This window comes from Myxocyprinus asiaticus, chromosome 19, assembly GCF_019703515.2.
Source record: "Myxocyprinus asiaticus isolate MX2 ecotype Aquarium Trade chromosome 19, UBuf_Myxa_2, whole genome shotgun sequence".
Lineage (NCBI taxonomy): Eukaryota > Metazoa > Chordata > Actinopteri > Cypriniformes > Catostomidae > Myxocyprinus > Myxocyprinus asiaticus.
The window spans coordinates 9,447,064-9,469,119 of NC_059362.1; the positions used below are offsets into that span (position 1 = coordinate 9,447,064).

General features: G+C 38.1%; 1 protein-coding gene across 1 annotated transcript in view; it reads right to left on the minus strand.

Moving 5' to 3' along the window:
• The window catches only part of rev3l (REV3 like, DNA directed polymerase zeta catalytic subunit), a 118,608-nt gene that overhangs the window by 63,954 nt on the left and 32,598 nt on the right, over window positions 1-22,056 (minus strand). The window contains exons 2-4 of the mRNA XM_051725262.1: window positions 18,859-19,048; window positions 18,217-18,291; window positions 16,653-16,813 (exon numbers count right to left, since the gene is read on the minus strand). Coding sequence (XP_051581222.1) covers window positions 16,653-16,813; window positions 18,217-18,291; window positions 18,859-19,048 — 426 coding nt within the window. The remainder of the gene's footprint in view (window positions 1-16,652; window positions 16,814-18,216; window positions 18,292-18,858; window positions 19,049-22,056) is intronic.

Consider the following 22,056-nt stretch of genomic DNA (forward strand, 5'->3'; position numbering starts at 1 on the left):
TATTGTAGTAACCATGACTGTATGGTCATGGTAAATTTTGTGGTTACTATGGTTTTACTACAAATATTATGGTGAAACTATGGTTACTGTAGTAAAACTGTGTTGATGTTCTGTAAGGGCAAACATTTTGAAGTATTTGTTACCAGATTGAGTATTCATACTTTGGATTTGGCAGTAGTATAAAACCATAATAAAAACCGAACAGTGAGAAATTTGTACCGTGACACCCCTACTATATACATACACTGTCTTCTCTTTCAAGACTGGGACACATATACAGTCTTATACTTCAGGAAATGGCCTAGAGCACACTACCTGACACAAGCTTGACTCTTTTGATGTTTTGAATCGGCAACGACTAGACGGGTCATTAGGTGTGCACACTGTCCTGACGAGCAAGAGACCGGCAATGAGCAAAAATCAATGAAATATAGAGTGTACGCAAGAGGAGAGCAAGGCATTGAGGAGCAGGAGACAAAACATAATTATAAAAAAAACAAAAAAAAAACACCCACGTCTCACAGAGTGCTGTCTCATAATTATTTTCAGCAGTATGGAAGTAAATTCATGACTAAAGTCTTTGAAGCATAAAAGCATGTTGAATTGCTCTAATCGAAAAAATAAATGCATTGTATTATCAGTGCTTGCATTTAAATGTGTTGCATTTACAGTGTTTGCATTTTGGGAGGCTGAAATTTAAAATGGATGTATTTTTAAGCATTGAATATTTCATTTGGAAACATTTCACAACTAATTTCATTATTAAAAATTAAACAATAAATATTCACCTTCCAAAGTTAATTTCCAAAATATTAAGTTTCTTTTGAAAATACCATCTAGATTTCTATTTCTATTTCGTTTAACAAAATTTCGCTTCCACAAATTCAGTAGTTCAAATTCGGTTGGAAATTCAACCTTCCACATCTGGGAACTGCAGGAAAAGCAGCAGATTACCGATGCACAATCTCAACTTGGTGCTATTCGTTCTCACCAGTAGGTGGTGCAATGCAATTGGGTGTTGACTGCTGAAGACCAAAGCTACAGGTAGAGAGAACAGCCGTGTACATTTTGATAGTTTGTTTTTCCAAAATTCTTCATGGGTAGAAAATAGATAAATATTTGATTTGCACATGTGGGTGGGCATGAAACGCACCTTTCCACTGATTGGTCAACCCGCGTCATCATCAGTTCCTCAATGCCATGCAACAGAATAATTATCCACCGCTGCGTATCTTTTATTGCAACTGCATATTATCTCTCTCTCATTAAGCAACCAGAGTAAGGAATGCCTGTGACACAAACCGTACTACTCAGGGAAGGGTCTATAAACAGGGCTTTGTGCCAGCATTCTTCTGCGTAGGCATAGGTTCTGCAACCTACGTGTGCCAGAGAAATTAGTTGTCGGTTTTAGAAATAGCCTATTGATGTTCCTCGCATCTGCACGCAAAATTTCTTAGCCTACTTCTTCCTGTTTTATTTAGCTGTCAGCTATCAACACCCACTGTACCATGCGGAGAGGATGCATTTACATTGTAGTGAAGCGCAGACCAGTATGTGAAATGCATTGGCTTTTAAAAATGTTTATAAAAAGATTGCAGATACATTGTCCAGGTTATTACATAACTCAGATGTTTGAAGAGCTGATTGTTGTGTAGGTAGGCATTATGTATAATGTAGTAGGGTGACCAGTCCCGAACTGGAAACTTTTTTGTCTCATTTCATTTATTTGTCCATGGCTGGGTTTCCCGAGGCACTAAGTAGAACGTTAGTATCACTAAAGTAGTACTTAATCTCTACAGCGCGTTTCCCAAAAAGCATTAAAGTAGTAAAGTAAAAACTATTTAAATTAACGAGGACTTTGAACCGCTCTAAAGTCATAAGTGCAACTTAAATGTATCTCTCTCGCATTTTCACAGTTTATCAGAGAACAAGGAACGTTTAATAATTTGTATTGATATATTTGGATCATTGGAAAGCCATAGCCAGAAACAAGGCTTTGGGTGTGCCAAGGGAAAATTGTGTTCAAGAAATGAAGCACAAAACAATTAATTTTTTGTAACTTTAACAACAATTGCCATTCACAAATGTAACCATTTTTTAGCGCTAAAGATTTCTATTTAGCCCCACATTACATTATAATGAATTTATTAGCCTAAATAAATTAATGACACTTTTATCAATGAGTTGGTAGGCCTGTTAATATATACAAATATTAGGCTTAATATTTAGTCATAAAATGTGATTCAATTATTTTAGAATATTACATAATTATTTTCCAAAATCCAGAAGACAAATGCACAGGTAAATGAAGGGACAATTTGCACTAACTGACAAAAAGTACTACACCAGGTTTTATATTCACTGATTCAAAAACTTCATACAGGAAAATAAATAAATGTGTGATGCATTTTATTTAATAGAAAAATTACTATACCGTGTGCATTCAGTTTCCAGCAAAAGAAACTGACTTTTGGCAACATTAGAGACCCTTATGATTCACATTGAATGCGTTCACATACATAAATTTCTATCATTAATCTCTATAAAGTTAAGCATCAATCTAAAACCCTATCTTACCAAATTCATCGTTATTTATTTAATTAAATGCTGTGCTCGTCATTAACTTTCGGCGTCTCGACAAGGTTACATATAATTTCCATGCTTGTTGATATTTCCCCATTATTGACATGTTGAGAAGACAAACTCCTGGACAAATTGGCCAAGGTTTCAGCGTTGGACCGAACAGCTCCCATAAAGAAGCATTTAAGTTCTACTTTATAACAAGCAAGTTTTGGGAAACAGGCGTTCTCTATGTAAAATAATGAGTGGTGTTAATTAAGATGATCATAAAAGTTTAAGTTGCAGCCAACATATAATTTTTTGTCTGTCAATTACATTTCTGATTTTAAAAATCCTCAACTGTGTAAAAGCCCTTGGTTTTTTGGAATTATTTACTTCAGCAACAGACATTAATATGCAGATATTGACGTAGTTCAGGAAACGCAAATAAATAAATAGATAAATAAACAAACAAGGCTCAGTTTTCACCATGGTACAATGTTAATAAAAAAGTATATGTTCCAGCAAATAATTTTAATGGAATAATTGCATCTTACACATTAATTTAATAAACTGTGGTCACCCTATTTCATTATGCCTATTTCTATCTACACAGCAATCGTGATTCAGGGCCGGTTCGAGACACTGAGAGGCCCTAGGCAATTTCTTTTGGAGGCACCACGAATGCTTTTTTTTTTTTTACTTATGTTTATTATTTAATGTGGCATGACATACAACAAAGTGGTAGCTCATTCAAATAATCACATTAACAATCTGTTTAAAGCAATACACTTAACTGCTTTTTTTTGCAAGCTTGGGCAAATCTAATCAAAAGTCAAGTCGTTTTCATCTATAGTTCTTCCACAGAGGTGCTCGTTGTAGCTTCTAAACAATATTTTGTTATCTGATAAAGTGATAAAAACCTGTGCACCTCATAAGATCTGCCAGCCAATCAGAATGGATTTTCTGACAGCTCTTGCAATTTATGCTGCAATTTACATCATGCTTGCTGTGAATGGTCTGTGGCCATTTCCTGCTGTCTGAGACTACCCCTTAGCATTGACCAAATTAAATTCACCTTCAAACATTCTAGACTTCACTGTTTAGTGTTTTACAAGTACAGAAACTGAAATATTATAGAGAGTGCAAAATAATCAATCCCATATCCATACCACGTTTTGAAATAATAATGACATACTTGTATTACTATTAATATTCATGTTCAGATAAATTCTAGCCATTTTTGAAACCCCAACACACCAAAGAATATGCATATTCCTATTTCCTGCATTGTAGTAACACTACAAGAACACAACCATTTTAATAAATATCTTTATTAACATTAATTATACATTACATTCATTATAATGTTAATATATTTATTATACATTATCTGTCAACTACTAATATGAATAGTCACATATGGTATGGTGTTTCTACAAAAAAACCATGTTGAATTCAGTGTTACTGTGTCAAAGTTCTACATCTTTAAGCTTGTTCTCTACAAGTAACGCATCTAGATAAAGGACTCGCATGCATGACTTGCTGGGCAAACAGAATAATATTTTGATCGCCTCTCAGTTTCTCCTGCAATTGTTTTTGCATACAGCTCATTAAATTATGGACTGCGTCTCTTGAGCGTGGCAGCGCGATACAGTGCAGAGAGAACATAAACTCCATCCAGAAGACGTGTCCGAGATTTCGCGGTAGCAAAAAAGACATCAGACAAATTTTACACGTTTTTTTTGTTGCAACGCTGTCAATATGCTACATTTGTGGATTTTCCAAGATAGACGCAAAGCTTACATATGGGTTCAAATTTCTAATCGCAAGTTTTTAATTGTAGATGTGAGCACACTGCGCAGCTCTGGGCCTCATTTCCCAAAAGCATCGTAAGCCTAGATCGTAGATTAAATTTTACGATCCATCTTAGTTTTGCCTCCTGTTTCCCAAAGCCATCATAACTTAAGTAGTACTTGAAAATGCTTGTAGATTTATGAGTGCTCTGGAGTAATCCTAAAGAGCTAAGAGCATCTTAATAGACAAGGGTTGGGTTTCCCGATAACATTGTAACTTAAGCTTTATCGGTCACCTTAACTAATGTCGCTCGTTATTTTACGATAGAGTAATGCCTGTTTCCCAAATCAGCACGTATATCGCTCGTTATAAAGTATCCAGTCCAAAGGTGCTGATCACTTTGGGCCAGTATGTCCAGGAGTTTGTCTTCTCAAAATGAAAATAAAGGTGGAAATACTGACAAACATGGACATTGTCTGTAACCTTGTTGAGGCGCCAAAATGTATTACCTATTACAGAATTTAATTAAAGAAATTAGTCAACATTATGCATCATGCAATCCGTTACTGCCTTGTAAAAAGAATATAGGCGAGCCGATTTGAACCAGCCAATGGAGGAAGGAAGAAGAGGAGGAGGAAGAGAGAGAGGGAATCTCTCATTGCACACTCTCGCTCTAATCTCCTTAGTTATCCATATTTTAATTATTTATTAAGGCATATTTATTTAATTTTTAACCTGCGTGGTCACATTACTCACATGTCTTTTTACACATTCTGTTTAATAAGAACATGTCGTCTTTCTATTGCCATTACAATTATGCTCAACAATGAAGGCCAATATAACATTATACTGTATTACATATCTTGTAAATGTAGACCTATCACGTCGCATGGGCAGACTGCGGAGACCACCTATTGATTTCATAGCGATTTTTTCAACACTTTTTTTATCCTCTGAAATAGTTTACAATGGCTTTCCAATGATCAAAATATATGAATACAATTTATTAAATGTCCCACTGTCTTTGATAAACTGTGAAAGATGCCAGAAAATGTGTTTAAGTTGCACTTAATGGACTTAAGAGCGGTTCAAGAGCGTTAATTTACGAATGTTTTTACGAACTACTTAGATAACAATGCTTTTGGGACACATGCCTTAGAGATTAAGTACTAAAGTGCTACTAACGTCCTATTTGGTGCTTTGGGAAACCCAGCCAAGGTTAATAATAATAATAATGCATAAATTATATATATTAATGGATGAATAGATAAAATAAAATCAGAGAGAGCAGAAAAATGTTAATGACTTTTCTCATCATCTCCTCTTTCTTTGACACTCAAGGACGCTCTCACCTGCACCACACATTGTGCAGCACCGCATTCCTGTCACCATTATCACCTCTAGGAGTAAAGAGCAGACCTCTCAATTGGTGAATGTCCCTAAAGCACAGGTTCGACATGTCTCCTTGTTTGGTGCTCCGCAATAAAAAGGTGAGTAAAATTCAATGAACGTTGCAGGAGTATACGGCCTCCACTGTGTTCACTGATCCTGGAAGCTTTCATCTCAACCCACAGAGCAATTTGTGAAAAATAAACATTACAAATGCACATAAATGCACACCTGATGAATGAAGCATTGATTGTGCAAAAGAAATACACAATCTTTCTGCACAAAACTACTGCAAAACAAAATGCAATTATGTAGTTAATTAGGATGAATATTTCTTTAAACATTTCCAGGGAGGTAAATTACAAGTTATGCACAAATATAATGATGTTGCTATGACGAGCAGCACTGGTCCACCCAATCAAATCTGCCAGAATATACTAATAGTTTGTAAATAAAAATAGCATTTTGTTGCACGCAAAATAGTTCACATGATAATTATCATATTCCTATTAGAAAATGTAGTTAGAAAAATGTTTTTATTTCAAATAATAAAACTGATATTGTTTTGGTGAATTGAAATGGGTCGTGTCGTGCTTCTCACTGAATCGGTTTGTTCTGCTCAGCAGATAATTGATCACGTTTTGTCTCTATCGAAGCAGGCTACTTAACATCCAACACACAAACAACAGCCACATATGAGAAGTAATAGCCTGTCCTTTGTTCATAATTCTAGCTGATTGTCTGGCATAATCAATGTTGCTGTCTACACAGGAATCATCACTCCTTGTCTATACCGGGTGTGCAAAGCGCCGCAACGGCTTGAGGCTGTCTACACTGGACACGTCAAAGCGAACGTTCTAAAGCCCGTTACTCACAAGACGTGGCAAGCACGAGGATCTAGTTCATTTTCAACGAGAGGCATGCGGAAAGTGGCAAATCACACGTGGTTTTGCTAGCAGCATGGAGGCGGCGCGCAAGCGGTGCTCGTGCACCCAATATACTGCCACTTTCATGTGCATGGCTCTTCGCGACAGGTGCCACGAGAGGTAGACATATTTGACATTTTTCTGAGTCTCTGTCTGCAGCAGTCATTAAAAGGCTTATAATTCACCGCCAATCATACAACAATTTACTGATCTCATATCAGATTGCTGAAAACATGGAAGAATAGATACATGTCATTAAAATTCCCGAATTACATGAACCTTCGAAAATCTCATAAAGAGAAATTATCTGAAAGCCAGGGCTTGGGAGCATATAATGCACTAGTAAATTTGCCAGGTTAAAATAAACTGCAAAATGAAACCTAATTTTAAAATGAACTGATTTCAATGGGTGACATGTCGTCAATGCTAATCGTAAACCATACCCAAAAATATTTCACTTAATTCTAATGAAATTATAAACTACAAATAAAAATAAATGCACTAAATTTGCATCAGGTTTTCTCATTAGGCAAATCAAAGAAAGAAAAATCAACAATAAACAAAAGTGCTGTTTTTATTTTAGCATTTGTTTATCTCATGTAACAACTGATTATGATTCAACTGACTTCTATTTTTAACTGATTATCTGCTGATTTTATTTAACTACTATATGAAGTGCTACAGTTAAAGAAACGAAGTGAGCCCAGTTTAAAATCTGTGGTCAACTGCATCTTAATTAAAGTGTTGACAGGGCACTTCTCCTTGAGGTAAGGTAAAACAGATCCGAAACGACTTTGGATAACTAAATTTGTGTTTACTTACGTTGGTTTTAGTAAATACAAATATATGTGTGTATGTGATTTTGCGCAATGGAGTTCTTGTTCGTTGTAAATATGGCAACGGGCACCCCTGAAACCATAACGCGAGCACCGCCTACACTGCACAAAACGCATGTGTAATGAGGGAGCGAGAGCTTTATACACTATATTGCCAAAAGTATTCGCTCATCTGCCTTTAGACGCATATGAACTTAAGTGACATCCCATTCTTAATCCATAGGGTTTAATATGACGTTGGCCCACCCTTTGCAGCTATAACAGCATCAACTCTTCTGGGAAGGCTTTCCACAAGGTTTAGGAGTGTGTTTATGGGAATTTTTGACCATTCTTCCAGAAGTGCATTTGTGAGGTCAGACACTGATGTTGGACGAGAAGGCCTGGCTCGCAGTCTTCGCTCTAATTCATCCCAAAGGTGCTCTATCGGGTTGAGGTCAGGACTGTGCAGGCCAGTCAAGTTCTTCCGCACCAAACTCGCTCATCCATGTCTTTATGGACCTTGCTTTGTGCACTGGTGCGCAGTCATGTTGGAACAGGAAGGGGCCATCCCCAAACTGTTCCCACAAAGTTGGGAGCATGGAATTGTCCAAAATCTCTTGGTATGCTGAAGCATTCAGAGTTCCTTTCACTGGAACTAAGGGGCCAAGCCCAGCTCCTGAAAAACAACCCCACACCATAATCCCCCCTCCACCAAACTTCACAGTTGGCACAATGCAGTCAGACAAGTACCGTTCTCCTGGCAACCACCAAACCCAGACTCGTCCATCAGATTGCCAGATGGAGAAGCGTGATTCGTCACTCCAGAGAACGCGTCTCCACTGCTCTAGAGTCCAGTGGCGGCGTGCTTTACACCACTGCATCCGACGCTTTGCATTGCACTTGGTGATGTATGGCGTGGATGCAGCTGCTCGGCCATGGAAACCCATTCCATGAAGCTCTCTACGCACTGTTCTTGAGCTAATTTGAAGGCCACATGAACTTTGGAGGTCTGTAGCGATTGACTCTGCAGAAAGTTGGCGACCTCTGCGCACTATGCGCCTCAGCATCCGCTGACCCCGCTCTGTCATTTTACGTTGTCATTCCCAATCGCTTCCACTTTGTTATAATACCACTGACAGTTGACTGTGGAATATTTAGTAGCGAGGAAATTTCACGACTTGTTGCACAGGTGGCATCCTATCACAGTACCACGCTGGAATTCACTGAGCTCCTGAGAGTGGCCCATTCTTTCACAAATGTTTGTAGAAGCAGTCTGCATGCCTAGGTGCTTCATTTTATACACGTGGCCATGGAAGTGATTAGAACACCTGAATTCAATTATTTGGATGGGTGAGCAAATACTTTTGGCAATATAGTGTATCTCTTGACATTTCTCTTAAATTATGTACGTTGTTTTGCACTATTTTCTTTGCATGCCATTTCTTTCTAAGCTGTTATTGCTTTAAGCACTTAAAACTGAAACGGAGAGCGCTCCCAGCCAAGTGCACTGATCATGAGAGACAAAGGTATGCGTGCTTTTCCGATAACTATGGGTCTTAGCTCTTAAGAGAGGTTCTCTACATGAGAAGTTGCAAACGTTGTTTCCCAAACCTGCACTTAACACGAACGTGCGGCTCACTTTTAAGTGCTTCTTTGCAGTCCATTGTGAAGTGCTGAAATCTGACCGTATAGTGTCACTCATTCATAGATTTGTGCATAACTTTATAAATACTTGTAATTTAGCTCGCTGAGAAATGTTAAAAGTAATTTTTTTAAATAATCAAACTAATTAACAACATAAATACATCATTTTGTAATTATTTTTTTGTTGGAGGCTATGATCTACTGTTTTTACACGATCACTGCTTTTTTCATCAAATGTGCATTTGTAATGTTTCATTTATCATCTGTGGGTCAACCATTAGGGTGCAAGCTTCTAGGGCCTGTGAAGACTATATAAGAAGTATAATGAGGTTAACGTGTTGGCAGGCATATTTCATGTGCACAATAGTGCGGTGGAAGCACTAACATAGTGTAAATGTACAGATATTAACTGATTAAGCGGATATCTGCACTTTGCGCCCAAACTGATCATCAATGCATAATAATGTCTGCATGACAGCTCCCTTCGGTGTCAGAGAGGAACATGAGAGTTTGTAAAGATAAGGAATGTGGGAAGATGTGCCAAGATAGACAATTTCCCCATAGATACAGTATAACATCACCATCATTCCTTCTAAATTTAATACTATATCATGCGGCCACTTTGTACCAACTCGTGCACAAACGTAGCCTGTTGTTTATTGATTTAGGCCTAATTAATTTTTAATTCATTAATCTATTATTTTTATTGTAATATTTTATTTTATTGACTTTTTTCATTTTCTTGTTTCTGCTAATTTCTTTTCAAATTGAAAAACAAACTAATCAAAACGTACAAGGCTGTTCTCTCTACCTGTAGCTTTGGTCTTCAGCAGTCATTTCAATAATGAAATTAATTGTGAAATCTTTCCAAATGAAATATTCAATGCTTAAAAATACAACCATGTTAAATTTCAGCCTCCCAAAATGCAAGCACTGATAATACAATGGATTTATTTTTTTCGATTAGAGCAACTCAACATGCTTTTATATTTCAAAGACTTTAGTCATGAATTTACCTCCATACAGCAGATTTTTCCAGCTCTGTGCAAATCAGTGCAATAACGGACGCAAGACCGTCTGTCATGTTGTTTGTTGACATTGTTTCACAAATAAATTCTCCTGTTGCTATGTGCGTGAGTTTGTGAGTTTCAGCTGGGGACCACTGGTCATGTAGTTGCTCAGTTCTTTAGTGCAGTCTGCGATCAGTTCTATAGTGTGCGCACGAACAGGACAGAAAACAAAAAACAAAAGATGATGTCTCGAGTACTGAAGTGTGTGCTTGGCTTAAGACTTCAAACAACCTGCCAAACTAGTCTTATTAAACACACCTGTCCCTTTTTCTTTTTGACTGCACGAAAACTACCCCTGACTGATCACAAGGAAACTTTAGGACAGCATGTTCCCAGAGAGGGAACAAGAAAGAGGCAGAGAAAGGCAGGCACCGTCTTTCAGCTATGAGGTGTGACACTTTTCCAATAAATCCAGGTGTTGGCCTCACTACCATAATGAAACGGGTTGACTCTAGGGCTAATCTGGGTCTGTTATAACTGTGCTAATAAATTCTGAGCTGTGTTTGTCCACTCCAAACTGACAGATTATCTGCGAGTTTCTGTGCCCACAAGATTCATCAGAAAACGGTATATTTACAGTTCAAACTAGGGCTGGGCGATAAAACGATCTAGATATTTATCGCGATAAAAAAAAATCCACGATATCGATGAAAAGCTTTTAAGTAATATTCGATGTTCGGCTTTCTTATCGTATGTTTCCTCTGGCATGTGGTGAGCAAAGCGAAGATGAGTGAGCACTTCCAATTCATTACTAGGGAAGCCGAGCGCCATGCTCGCGAGGTGGATTGTAGAATTGACAGCGGCGCGGAGCAAGCTGTTCCTTAGAGTTGGGAGCGGCTTTGAGCGGATTTCATCTGCTTCAGAAACACAGACTTGGACTGTATGAAGTTGCTAACGTCTCCACTACGGCAGTTAACACAGTCCGGGTCCGGACCCCGGATTGATTCTATCTGGACTGCAAGACATCATGATGACGGTTGTGCCCTCTCAACGTCTCTAGTGAGCAGCGTGACAAAACAACAGTGCTGTGTACACCAGATCTGATCTTTCTGCGCTGTATTCTTGAATATTTTTCTCTAGCACCGAACATGCTTCATTTACGCCCTGTCCCGCTCTGTACGTGTTGCCTCTTTTCCCCACATGCGAGTAGACATGAGGTGCTGCATAAGTTAACTTGGTTCCAGAGTGCCTTTAGACCATAATGTTTTTTCCTTCTAAATTTAGCTTTATTAATCAGCATGTTACGAGCCTTTATGTAATGAAATATAAAAATAATTTGAATGTAAATATTATATGATGTCATTATGCTTCTAAAAGAACAGATGATCTTTTAACATTCATATCCAACTGCACTTGATTGATAAACTCATCAATATTAAAAAATATTTTAATATTTTGGTAGAAGATCCTTCAGACACCACTACTTTGGCTGTCTCTGGGCCCCCAGTGCAGTTTTGTATAGACTATTTTGACTGTTTTTTGAGGGTTTTTTTCTTCTTCTTTTCTTCTGCCAAACTGGAAATGAATTTTTTTTGCTCTTTTTGCCACTTTTATTGGCAAATGAGATCACACAAAACTAGATAGCTCCCATTACAATCAACAACACAGTTTTTATTTTATTTTTGGACTTTTATTCTTTCAAGTGGAGTGTAGACAGAAAAGTATGTGTCAGAAGCACTGTGGGATCAGGACATGACCCAGATCAGACATGAACCATGAATCATTAAACAGGCCATGTCATGAGGAATCAAATTTTTCTTGATATTTTGACATATAAGAGGTCATTCTACTATAAAAACAAACTGTACATTTCAAAACTCAAAACTTCATCCCCAATGCAATAAAACCACGAGGCAAAAACGCCTCGTTCTCTGCTTACACGACTTCCCTATGTTACTTGGTGTCCCATTAATTAATGAACCCCTCTACAGCGAAAAAAACATCAACGCTTACTTTACGTCACTGCATCCTTGGCCCCGCCAACTTGTGCTTCAGTTCGTAAACTGAAAGAGAGCAGGGCAGACTATTACTATTCCTGAACACTAAAGGGGACCCATTTTGACTATTTTTGGATATAAACATTAGGGCTACCCCCGACCAAAGATTTCCCTAGTCGACTAGTAGTCATTAGTTTAAGCCATTAGTCGACTAGTTGTGGCATGTTTATGATATTAATTGAATTACATAAATATATATATATATATGTTGGGGGGGCTTCAGAAAATGGTTCTGAGTTCCAGGGCTGAGAAAGAATAAGTAACATTGCTAACACTGCTCTACTTTACAGAGAAATACTAAACCGTAATAATGAGCCTTTAAAATATAAATTTTACAAGCGCACACACGAAGTGAGCCGCAGTGACACCGGCAAAAGCGGTAATGATTCTGAATGTGTCGGAAAAACCAGCAAGGAGACTGTCTGAACATTTTGTTAATTTATAGAGAGAAATGCACATTAGGGTTGTGCCGACAGACAATGATGCCAGTTTTTTGGTTTTTGCTAGAGCAGTGTCGTCTATGAGTGCTGCAAATGACCTCAGACATCTCAGCTCAGGAGGTGCTTTGAGTTCAGTTCGCTTTATTTCCACAGAGCAGTTCATTGTGACCAACTCTGCAGCCTACAAAAACACGTTCACCTCGAACCATGATATTTTAGTGATTATTATCCTCATTATAATTATTATTTTTACATTTAGAATTGTTTTTATGTCTTCATTTGTGTAAGTATTTTTCCACCTGCATGTTTAGACAGATACTTACCTGAAGATAAATGGAAATGTTATTTATATAGGCTATATATTATTTTTTTGATCACTTCGTTATTTTAATAGCTTTTTCGTTTCGTTTGGAGTGCAATTTGAATTTAGAAATGTATTTGATTTAAGTTTTTCATTAAAATTTTCAATGCAAAATCACTAAAGCAAAAATATTCACTGATCCCTCAGCCCAGGGGTTGCCAATGTAATTGGATATTGTGATATTTATATATATCGCAAAGGAGGGAACAAACGAATTTATTCGCACACGATGTATTTTCCCGGACAACGAAATACCCGACCGGTATAGAATGCACAGATGAAGTAGGTTCTTTGCCAGAGAGATGTTGACAACTGTCAATAAAGCCATCTTTCAAAAAGTTGAACACACATTTTAATTGCACTTCATTTTTTTCCAGTTTCATTTGAATTCTTAGTTAAAATAAATTTAAAAAAAGAAAGTTCAAAGTCTGAAATTAAGGTGTCTTGCTTTATTGTGTAGGCTTACCCCTAACCCTTCTTAACGAAAATAACCCCATAGTACCACCTAGCATCCAACCAGCAGTAATACCGGTGTTCGTTGGTTTCCTGTGGAATTTTTTTTCTGCAACCAACCGACCAATCAAAACTTGGTCGACCAAGACTCTTCTCATCGACTAACGTATAGTCAACTATAAAGGGGCAGCCCTAATAAACATATCACTTGACAGATGTCTTTGAACGCTGTCATGTATCTGACGCTGCTTTTAACCCTTATGCCTTGTTCATTATTGAATCACATTACAGTTGTTCCCGGTCAAAAGTGACCGGAAACATTAAGTGTGTAATTTTTTTAATTGCTATGAAAGAAATGTAACAACTCTAACTTCAATCATGTAAAACTATAGTTGTGTATTTTGAGTACATTTACATTTTACATTTATGCATTTGGCAGATGCTTTTATCCAAAGCGACTTACAGTGTACTTATTACAGGGACAATCCCCCTGGAGCAACCTGGAGTTAAGTGCCTTGCTCAAGGACACAATGGTGGTGGCTGTGGATCGAACCGGCAGCCTTCTGATTACCAGTTATGTGCTTTAGTCCACTACGCCACCACCACCACTCCAGTGAGTAGGTTAGGTACCTTATTCATTTTCTCAAATACTGAACCAATCCTCATAAATCATATATCTTTTAAAAGCTTAAAGTCTCAAGAATCAAACTGTGGTGCACATTTTTTTAAATATATGAAAACCAGATGAAATTCCAAGTATAAACACTAGGTGGCTGCAGAGAGCTGGTTGAAGGGGAGACGATTTCTAGATTGTCAAGTTCTGCATTTAGATATATATTTAAACATTATCAAAAACTACTTTTGTCAAAGTTTAACATTTTGTTTGAGGATATTTTTGTCAGTTTCTGCAATAATGCCACATTATTATTACAGTCAACCCTGAACATGGTGTTACAAAGAGTGTAAACTTTCACTTTGATCTGTATGTCTTTGACCAACGTGCTGGTTTGCATTTATAGTTCTGCGTCGGTGTCTGTGTCGTTCTGTGACTACACAGCCAAAATGCTACTTATACATTCATAAACAAACAAAAGCAAAGCAATTTGGGGATTCAAAAGTATTTATTAAATTATTGCAGCATTAAAAATGAGTTCAAAGTATGTGAACATGTTGAAATTTAAGTTGGCTAGATATTATTTATTATACATGCTACCTGTATTGTAGGGAGCAAATAAACTAGAACAATACTGCATGCTTGCTCTTGAGTTGCTTAACAATAAATAAATATTTTGCCATACTTTTGACGTTCGATGCTGAAAAAGAAATCATCAAATTAATTAATAACTATACCTCGCTTGGTGAACACTAAATGGGTATTTTTAAAGACTTTACAATGCATATCGGCAATGTAACCAACTCTTATCAGGTGCTTTTAAATTTGCAGACAAATTTAAGTAGTACCATTTCCATAACTTATGAAATATGATTATTTACTGTATACAAAACTGTCAAATATACGGTCAAATCATCATGCAGATTGGAAAGTTTGCGAGTAGAACACAACACATATTGTTTCACTCACATATCAAATTAATAAAGTAAAAGCCCTGAGGAAAAAAAAAAGCTTTTAGAGTTTATAAGCTGTAAACAGATATCTTTTGTCGTGTTTTACTTGTAACTTCATGAAACACAAACAGAACATAAAACAGCAGATGCTCCTGGTTGAGACAATTGCTTTAATGGTCCTGAGTCCAAATACAATGTGATATTAAAATAATCTAGGTAAAATGCGACGCTACCTCAGATATCGTTGTTATCATCCTGTGGGTCTCTGGTTACAAAGTGCACCAATCACAGCTGTTGTGGTCAGCGTCGATGCACAGTTACATTTTTAGTCTGGATGCAGTAGTATAAATTGGCCTTCAGTCATGTAATCGCTCTGCTCTTAAGACGGTCGAAACATGGGTAGGTACTGAGAGCAATTCGCTTATCCCGCGGCAGAGCACCAGCACCGTTTTTTTTCGGGTTCCCCTTTTTAAGTCCTCGTGGTCGCGTAGTGATTCGCCTCAATCCGGGTGGCGGAGGACGAATCTCATTTGCCTCCGCTTCTGAGACCATCAACCCGCGCATCTTATCACGTGGCTTGTTGAGCAAGTTGCCACAGAGCGCTCAACTCACCACGCGCCCCACCGAGAATGAACCACATTATAGCGACCACGAGGAGGTTACCTCATGTGACTCTACCCTCCCTAGCAACCGGGCCAATTTGATTGCTTAGGAGACCTGGCTTGAGTCACTCAGCACGCCCTGGGATTCGAACTAGCGAACTCCAGGGGTGGTAGCCAGCGTATTTTACCACTGAGCTACCCTGGCCCCCCACCAGCACCGTTTTGATGGAAATGGGGTGCGTCTGAGCAAGTACACTGACCGCTCCTAACGGAGATCCTCTGTTAAGAATCTGACAATACTGACATGCACACATTTTCATCAAACCGAATAAATTCCATCTGACTGCCGATTCAGAATAAATTCTTTAAATGTACTCCAAACTCTGCAATGGAGCATGTGGTTTTTCCACATCGTGCACAGGGCCACCACATTTTTAGACACCATGTCTAGTAAAATAGAATTTCAATTTTAAAAAACGCATCTTGGGACACCTGCATTCTGTTTCATTCGTTGCACTTCATCTAGCATTTGTAACGCAGGGGTCACAAAAATGGTATGTTTTGAACAAGTTCAGGTAGCAAAAAGGACTTCATGTGACTGTCACACTGTTACACATGATTCCAGCAAAGTTTCAGCACTTGATAAACGGTAAGCCGATGTTTTTTTTCCCTTTTGCTCTTGTCATGCTACCATGCCTTGTTAAAACCTGTGTATGTTTACTGTTACGGATGTTGCCTATAATACTTAAATATATAAAATACAAATACTGCAACAAATTTACTTGCTTGAAGAAATTTTAAAGACAGTGAGCGATTTTGGCTCGGGCTTAAAATTTGATGGTCGGGACCTCGCTTTTTGCACTGGGGCACTGTCAAGCTGGAACAGAAGAGGGCCCTCCCCATACTGTTGTAACAAAGATGGAAGGACAGAATTCACAAACATTTCCCTTTTGACCATATAGTGTAGTTTCTGTCTGAGCAACTCAAAGAACAGAGTTGGAGTCTTGCTGTTGCATGTGCCTGCATGTGTTACCTGTTGTGTGACTCCTGCGAAACTTGACAGCGGCAAGATTGATCATGTTCATTCCGTAGAGATTGTAATCGATGAACAGCTGCAGCAGGAAGGGAATATGAGCCTCGTGGGGCTGAAAACTCTTGTTCATGACAGCACCGCCCTGCAGGAGCTCACACACCCTACAGACACACAAAACACACACACACACACACACACACACACACACACACACACACACATTCAGAACTTAAGGTAGATCTCCAGGGCCAGTATTGAGAACCTCTGGTATAAGATAAGTGAGAACAGTTAATCTCTCTCAGTTCAGGTGCACTGCTTCCAGTGAGTGGTTAATGTCTTTAAGAGCTAAAAACAGACACGCAGTCTGCTCAAGATGCATGAGCCACCAGTGCTATTATCTGCAGCACACTGTCAACAAACACATGGGTTGAGTAACCACAACCTAAAGTAAACACTTGCTACACATTAACCACAAATGTACAGTACTGTGCAAAGGTCTCAGGCACATGTTTCACAAAAGCATTTGTCTTAAGATGGTTATTTATATCTACAGCTTTAGTGTGTCAATAGGAAATATAAATGTTAGACTCCCAAACATTACTTCTGCAAATAGAAAAGATTAGAACAGAAGAACAGGGAGCCCTGCAACAGATGTCATGGCCCCCACAAAGCCCCCCACTGAACATTGAGTCAGTCTGAGATTACATGAAGAGACCGAAGCAATTGAGACAGCTTAAATAGATAGAAGAACTGTGGCCAATTCTCCAAGAAGCTTGGAACATCCTATCTGCCAACAACCAAGAAAAACTGTGTCCAGGTGTACCTAAGAGAATTGGTGCCGTTTTAAAGGCAAAGCTGGTCACACCAAATATTGATTTAGCTTTTTTTTATGTTTACTGGACTTTGTATGACATTAAGTGATAAATGAAAACCATTTATGTCATAATTTTTGAAGACATCCTCACTATGCAACATTTTTCCCAAGTGCCTAAAACTCAAAACATAATCCCCAATGCAATAAAAGCATTTATTGAAACCAAGTTGCAAAAACGCCTCGTTTTCTAATTCCAAGACTACCCTACTTCACTAGGGGTACATTAATTCATGACCGCTTTTACAGCGAAAAAACACCAACGCCTACTTAAAATCACTGCACCCTTGGCCCCGCCCACTGATACTTCAGTTCGGAAACAATGAGAGAGCAGCACGGACAGGCCTCACTATTCCTGAACACCAAAGGGGACCTATCTGGACTATTTTGGATTTTTTTATATATATATTCATGCACCGTTTACATGAAGGCCAAACCAGAGCTTTTCAAACAGAGGGCTAGAGACATTTAATGAATCTCACGCATCAGCGCATGAAATTTGACACTTTACGTCACAAAAACTGACTTGTGCTGAATAAACCACATTTAAGTACTGAAATTTGCAAAATGACGATGCTGTACATTTTGGTATATCATTGAACCCTACACACATCTAACTCAAGCACACGGAGCATACACCCACATGCATTTTCTCACATAATGAGCAACAAAACCCAGATTGTAATGACTCACCTTTTGACCATCTGAGGGTTGTAGAGGTAAATCTTCATAAAGGCTTTTTCCTTCATATGGAATCCATAAAAAGGCCTGAGAAATCAGTGAGATCTATGTTTAGGAAAGGTGCTTGTCAACTAGCATAAGCTCCAATATAGTCTGAGACCATGAAAGAAAATGCTACTTTTTGAATTTTTCTAATAAAATACAGTTTTTATACAATGTTTTTAATTACAAACTATCAGCACAACAATTTGAGTGAAAAGTTGAATCGAAAAGTGTACATGAATTTCAAAATTGCATATAACGGGGTATGTCCCCCTTTTGCTGTAATAACAGCATGCACTCTGAGAATGTCACACAGAGCACCTTGTGTGCTACAACGGAAGCAAAGTAATCTGACCTTTTGTACAAGTAGTTCACGCATAAATAATGAAATCTGAAATATTTCTTTATTTTACATCAAATCTAAAAACTGTTTATTTCCATGTTTAAATAAAATAATAATAATAAAAAAATAATAATAATAAAAAAAAAATCACAGATTTTCAAAGTGGTCTCAGACTTTTGGAGCCCACTGTAAAATTTGTCATCAAGTTTGTGTGTGTGTGTGTGTGTGTGTGTTTGTTTGTATGCGTGCTTGCGTGTCTCCCCACATACATGCCAGACACCAAAGCAACTTTAAAGATATGCTGGGTGTTAGACGATGGGTTTCCCATGCTGATGTTCAGGGCCCTGTCGATGCTGTAGGCCACCTGCCGCAGGTAACGATCCGCCTGCTGTCCAAACCCATCATACGGCACGTAGATGTACGGGAAAAGTCCGTGCAGATGAAGACATGTCTTCTGACCTGGAGATGAAAGAGGTAGAGCATCAGCATCATGTTCAATGAGTACATGCTCAAACGGAAGATTGTTCAGTTTCTCTGCATTTCTTAGTTTTGTCATATATCAGAGGGCACACCCAGAAACACCCACAGTCCGTTCACTGACTGTCTAATGGATAGCACACAAAAATGGCAAGCACTATTTTGATCTGACAAGCTCTCTTCCTATTGGCTTGCTTTATACTGGCTTTAACTTCAAAGTCACAATCCGCCTGGAATCAACGTACCGGGTTGCTACAGTGAGCATTTTTTAGATGGCAGAGTTAGTGGCAAATAAAATCTTTGTATTATATTCAAAGTTTTGTTTCGAGACACTTAGCATCGAGTCAACTAGATATCCACGAGCAGAACTCATTATTTCAAAGTTATGTTTTCTATACAGCCGTCACGTACGAACACTGTTATTAATACCAACACTGTCTATTATTGTCATTTCAGCTATTTCAGATTATCCCTCCCCTAAACTGCAAGACTACGCAATGCTAATAATTTAGCATTTTGTTGGGTCAATGCAGCTCATTGTAACAAATACATTTCAATGTGTGATAGGGCTGCAGCACAATTCATCAAATAAACAATAGGGATTACAATTATATCTGACACAATTAACTAATTTTGAAAAGCATCAATAAAAGCATTTCATTGTCTATTTGCATTGCATCAAAATGTTCTATTTACATTTTATTTTTATTTATTTTTTATTTTTTTTTGCAGTGTCTGAGCACTGTAACCACACAACAGACATTTTTGTTCTTTCTTTCAGTGTGTAATTCAAAATTTGACTAACAGTTTTGTTTTTTATGCTGCTAAGAGGGCCAATGTGGTGTAGGGCTCGGTGATATGGCCAAAAACAATTATCACACTATTTTTTTCATATAGACCTCAAGAATAAATTAAACATAACTTGTTTGCTCACAAGTAAACTCCAAAGGATAAGCTAACTTTAAAGTACACTCAGTTTAGGATTTAATACTACATAAGGTGTGGGACCTCTTTTTCATCATCTTCAGCTGACCTTTGACTCCACTGAAAGATTTTCTTGTGACGTTTCACTGTCCAGCTCAGTAGGTGGCAGTAATGCATCATAAGCTGGATTGTCAACCACCAGTAAACATCACAAGAAAAAGAAACACTTTCTTGCCTGTAACAGCGCTAAGTATCATGACAAAACGTGTAACTAAGTAGTACATACATTTGAAGTCAGAAATTTACTTACACTTAGGCTGAAGTCATTAAACTCATTTTTAACCACTCCACAGATTTCATATTAGCAAACTATAGTTTTGGCAAGTCGTTTAGGACATTTACTTGTGCATGACATGAGTAATTTTAACTAATTTAGCTTCTGATATGCTAAATGGAGTCAATTGGAGGTGTACCTGTGGATGTATTTTAAGGCCTACCTTCAAACTCAGTGCCTCTTTGCTTGACATCATGGGAAAATCAAAAGAAATCAGCCAAGACCTCAGAGAAAAAAAAAAAAAAAAGTGGATCTCCACAATTTCCAAACGCCTGACGGTACCACATTCATCTGTACAAACAATAGTACGTAAGAATATACACCATGGGACCATGCAGCCATCATATCACTCAGGAAGTAGAAACATTCTGTCTCCTAGAGATGAACATAATTTGGTGCGAAACAACAGCAAAGGACCTTGTGAAGATGCTGGAGGAAACGGGTAGACAAGTATCTATATCTACAGTAAAACGAGTCCTATATTGACATAACCTGAAAGGCTGCTCAGCAAGGAAGAAGCCACTGCTCCAAAACTGCCATAAAAAAGCCAGACTACAGTTTGCAAGTGCACATGGGGACAAAGATCTTACTTTTTGGAGAAATGTCCTCTTGTCTAATGAAACAAAAATGTAATTGTTTGGCCATAATGACCATCGTTATGTTTGAAGGAAAAAGGGTGAGGCTTGCAAGCCGAAGAACACCATCCCAACCGTGAAAATTATAATAAAGAATGAGTAAGTGTTTCAAAACTTTTGACCGGTAGTGAATATATTAACTCGGGTCACTCGCGATGCATCAGCACCACATGTCATAAGCGCAGCCCACTAGTCTACAGCTAAGACAAGGACATTTTTATTAATCTTTGTACAATATATACAGTTGAGAACCACTGATCTAAAGGAACACACCATCTCCTATATGTCAAAGCCCATACATTTGATCATAACATCAGGAGCACAGAAGAATACAGTCCAGTTCTCCTGCGACAGAATGAGTGAGAACATACCAGATCCAGGATACAAATATCAGTCTGTGCATGTAAGAGGCCTATGGGAGCACAGCGGCTCTGTTTTGTGCAAGGAGAGAGAGAGAGGGAGAGCACAACTAAAATCCACCAGGGACAATTCGACATGTCAAAGCAGCATGTGATTGAGACAAAATAGATCTGTGTGTGTGATCCGCACTAAATGATATAAGCTGTAGTGTAGTGATTTGTGATGCTCCTAAGTGCAGGAAAGCCATTAGCTAAATAACAGATAGAAAGTATATGTGTATGTGTGTGTGTGTGGGGAGAGAGAGAGAGAGAGAGAGAGATCACACAGAGAGGAAGGAGAAAGGAAGGGAGGAATATGGCACAAAGAAAAATGAAAGAAACAGAAAGAGACAGCAAGGCTCCAGCCAACAAAATCAATTTGAGCCCACCCAAAGAGTGTTTAAGGCAGTACGTTCTGATCACACACACCAGAAAACAAAGCAAAACGAAATTAAACCTGAAACCACTGTTGACTGTGGCCATCTGAGTCTGAGCAAAACCCCAAACACAAACCTAGACTCACAGGAAGTGCAGTTCTATCTTGTGCTTTAGAATAACAGACCAATTCATTGGCTAATATTTCACCATATTAAGATTCAAATCAGCACCATATAACCGTCATAGTGATGTGCAAAATGACACATTTTCAAATTCCAAATAACTGACTAGTTGGTCTTTAAACTGCAGTGAGCTGTTTTT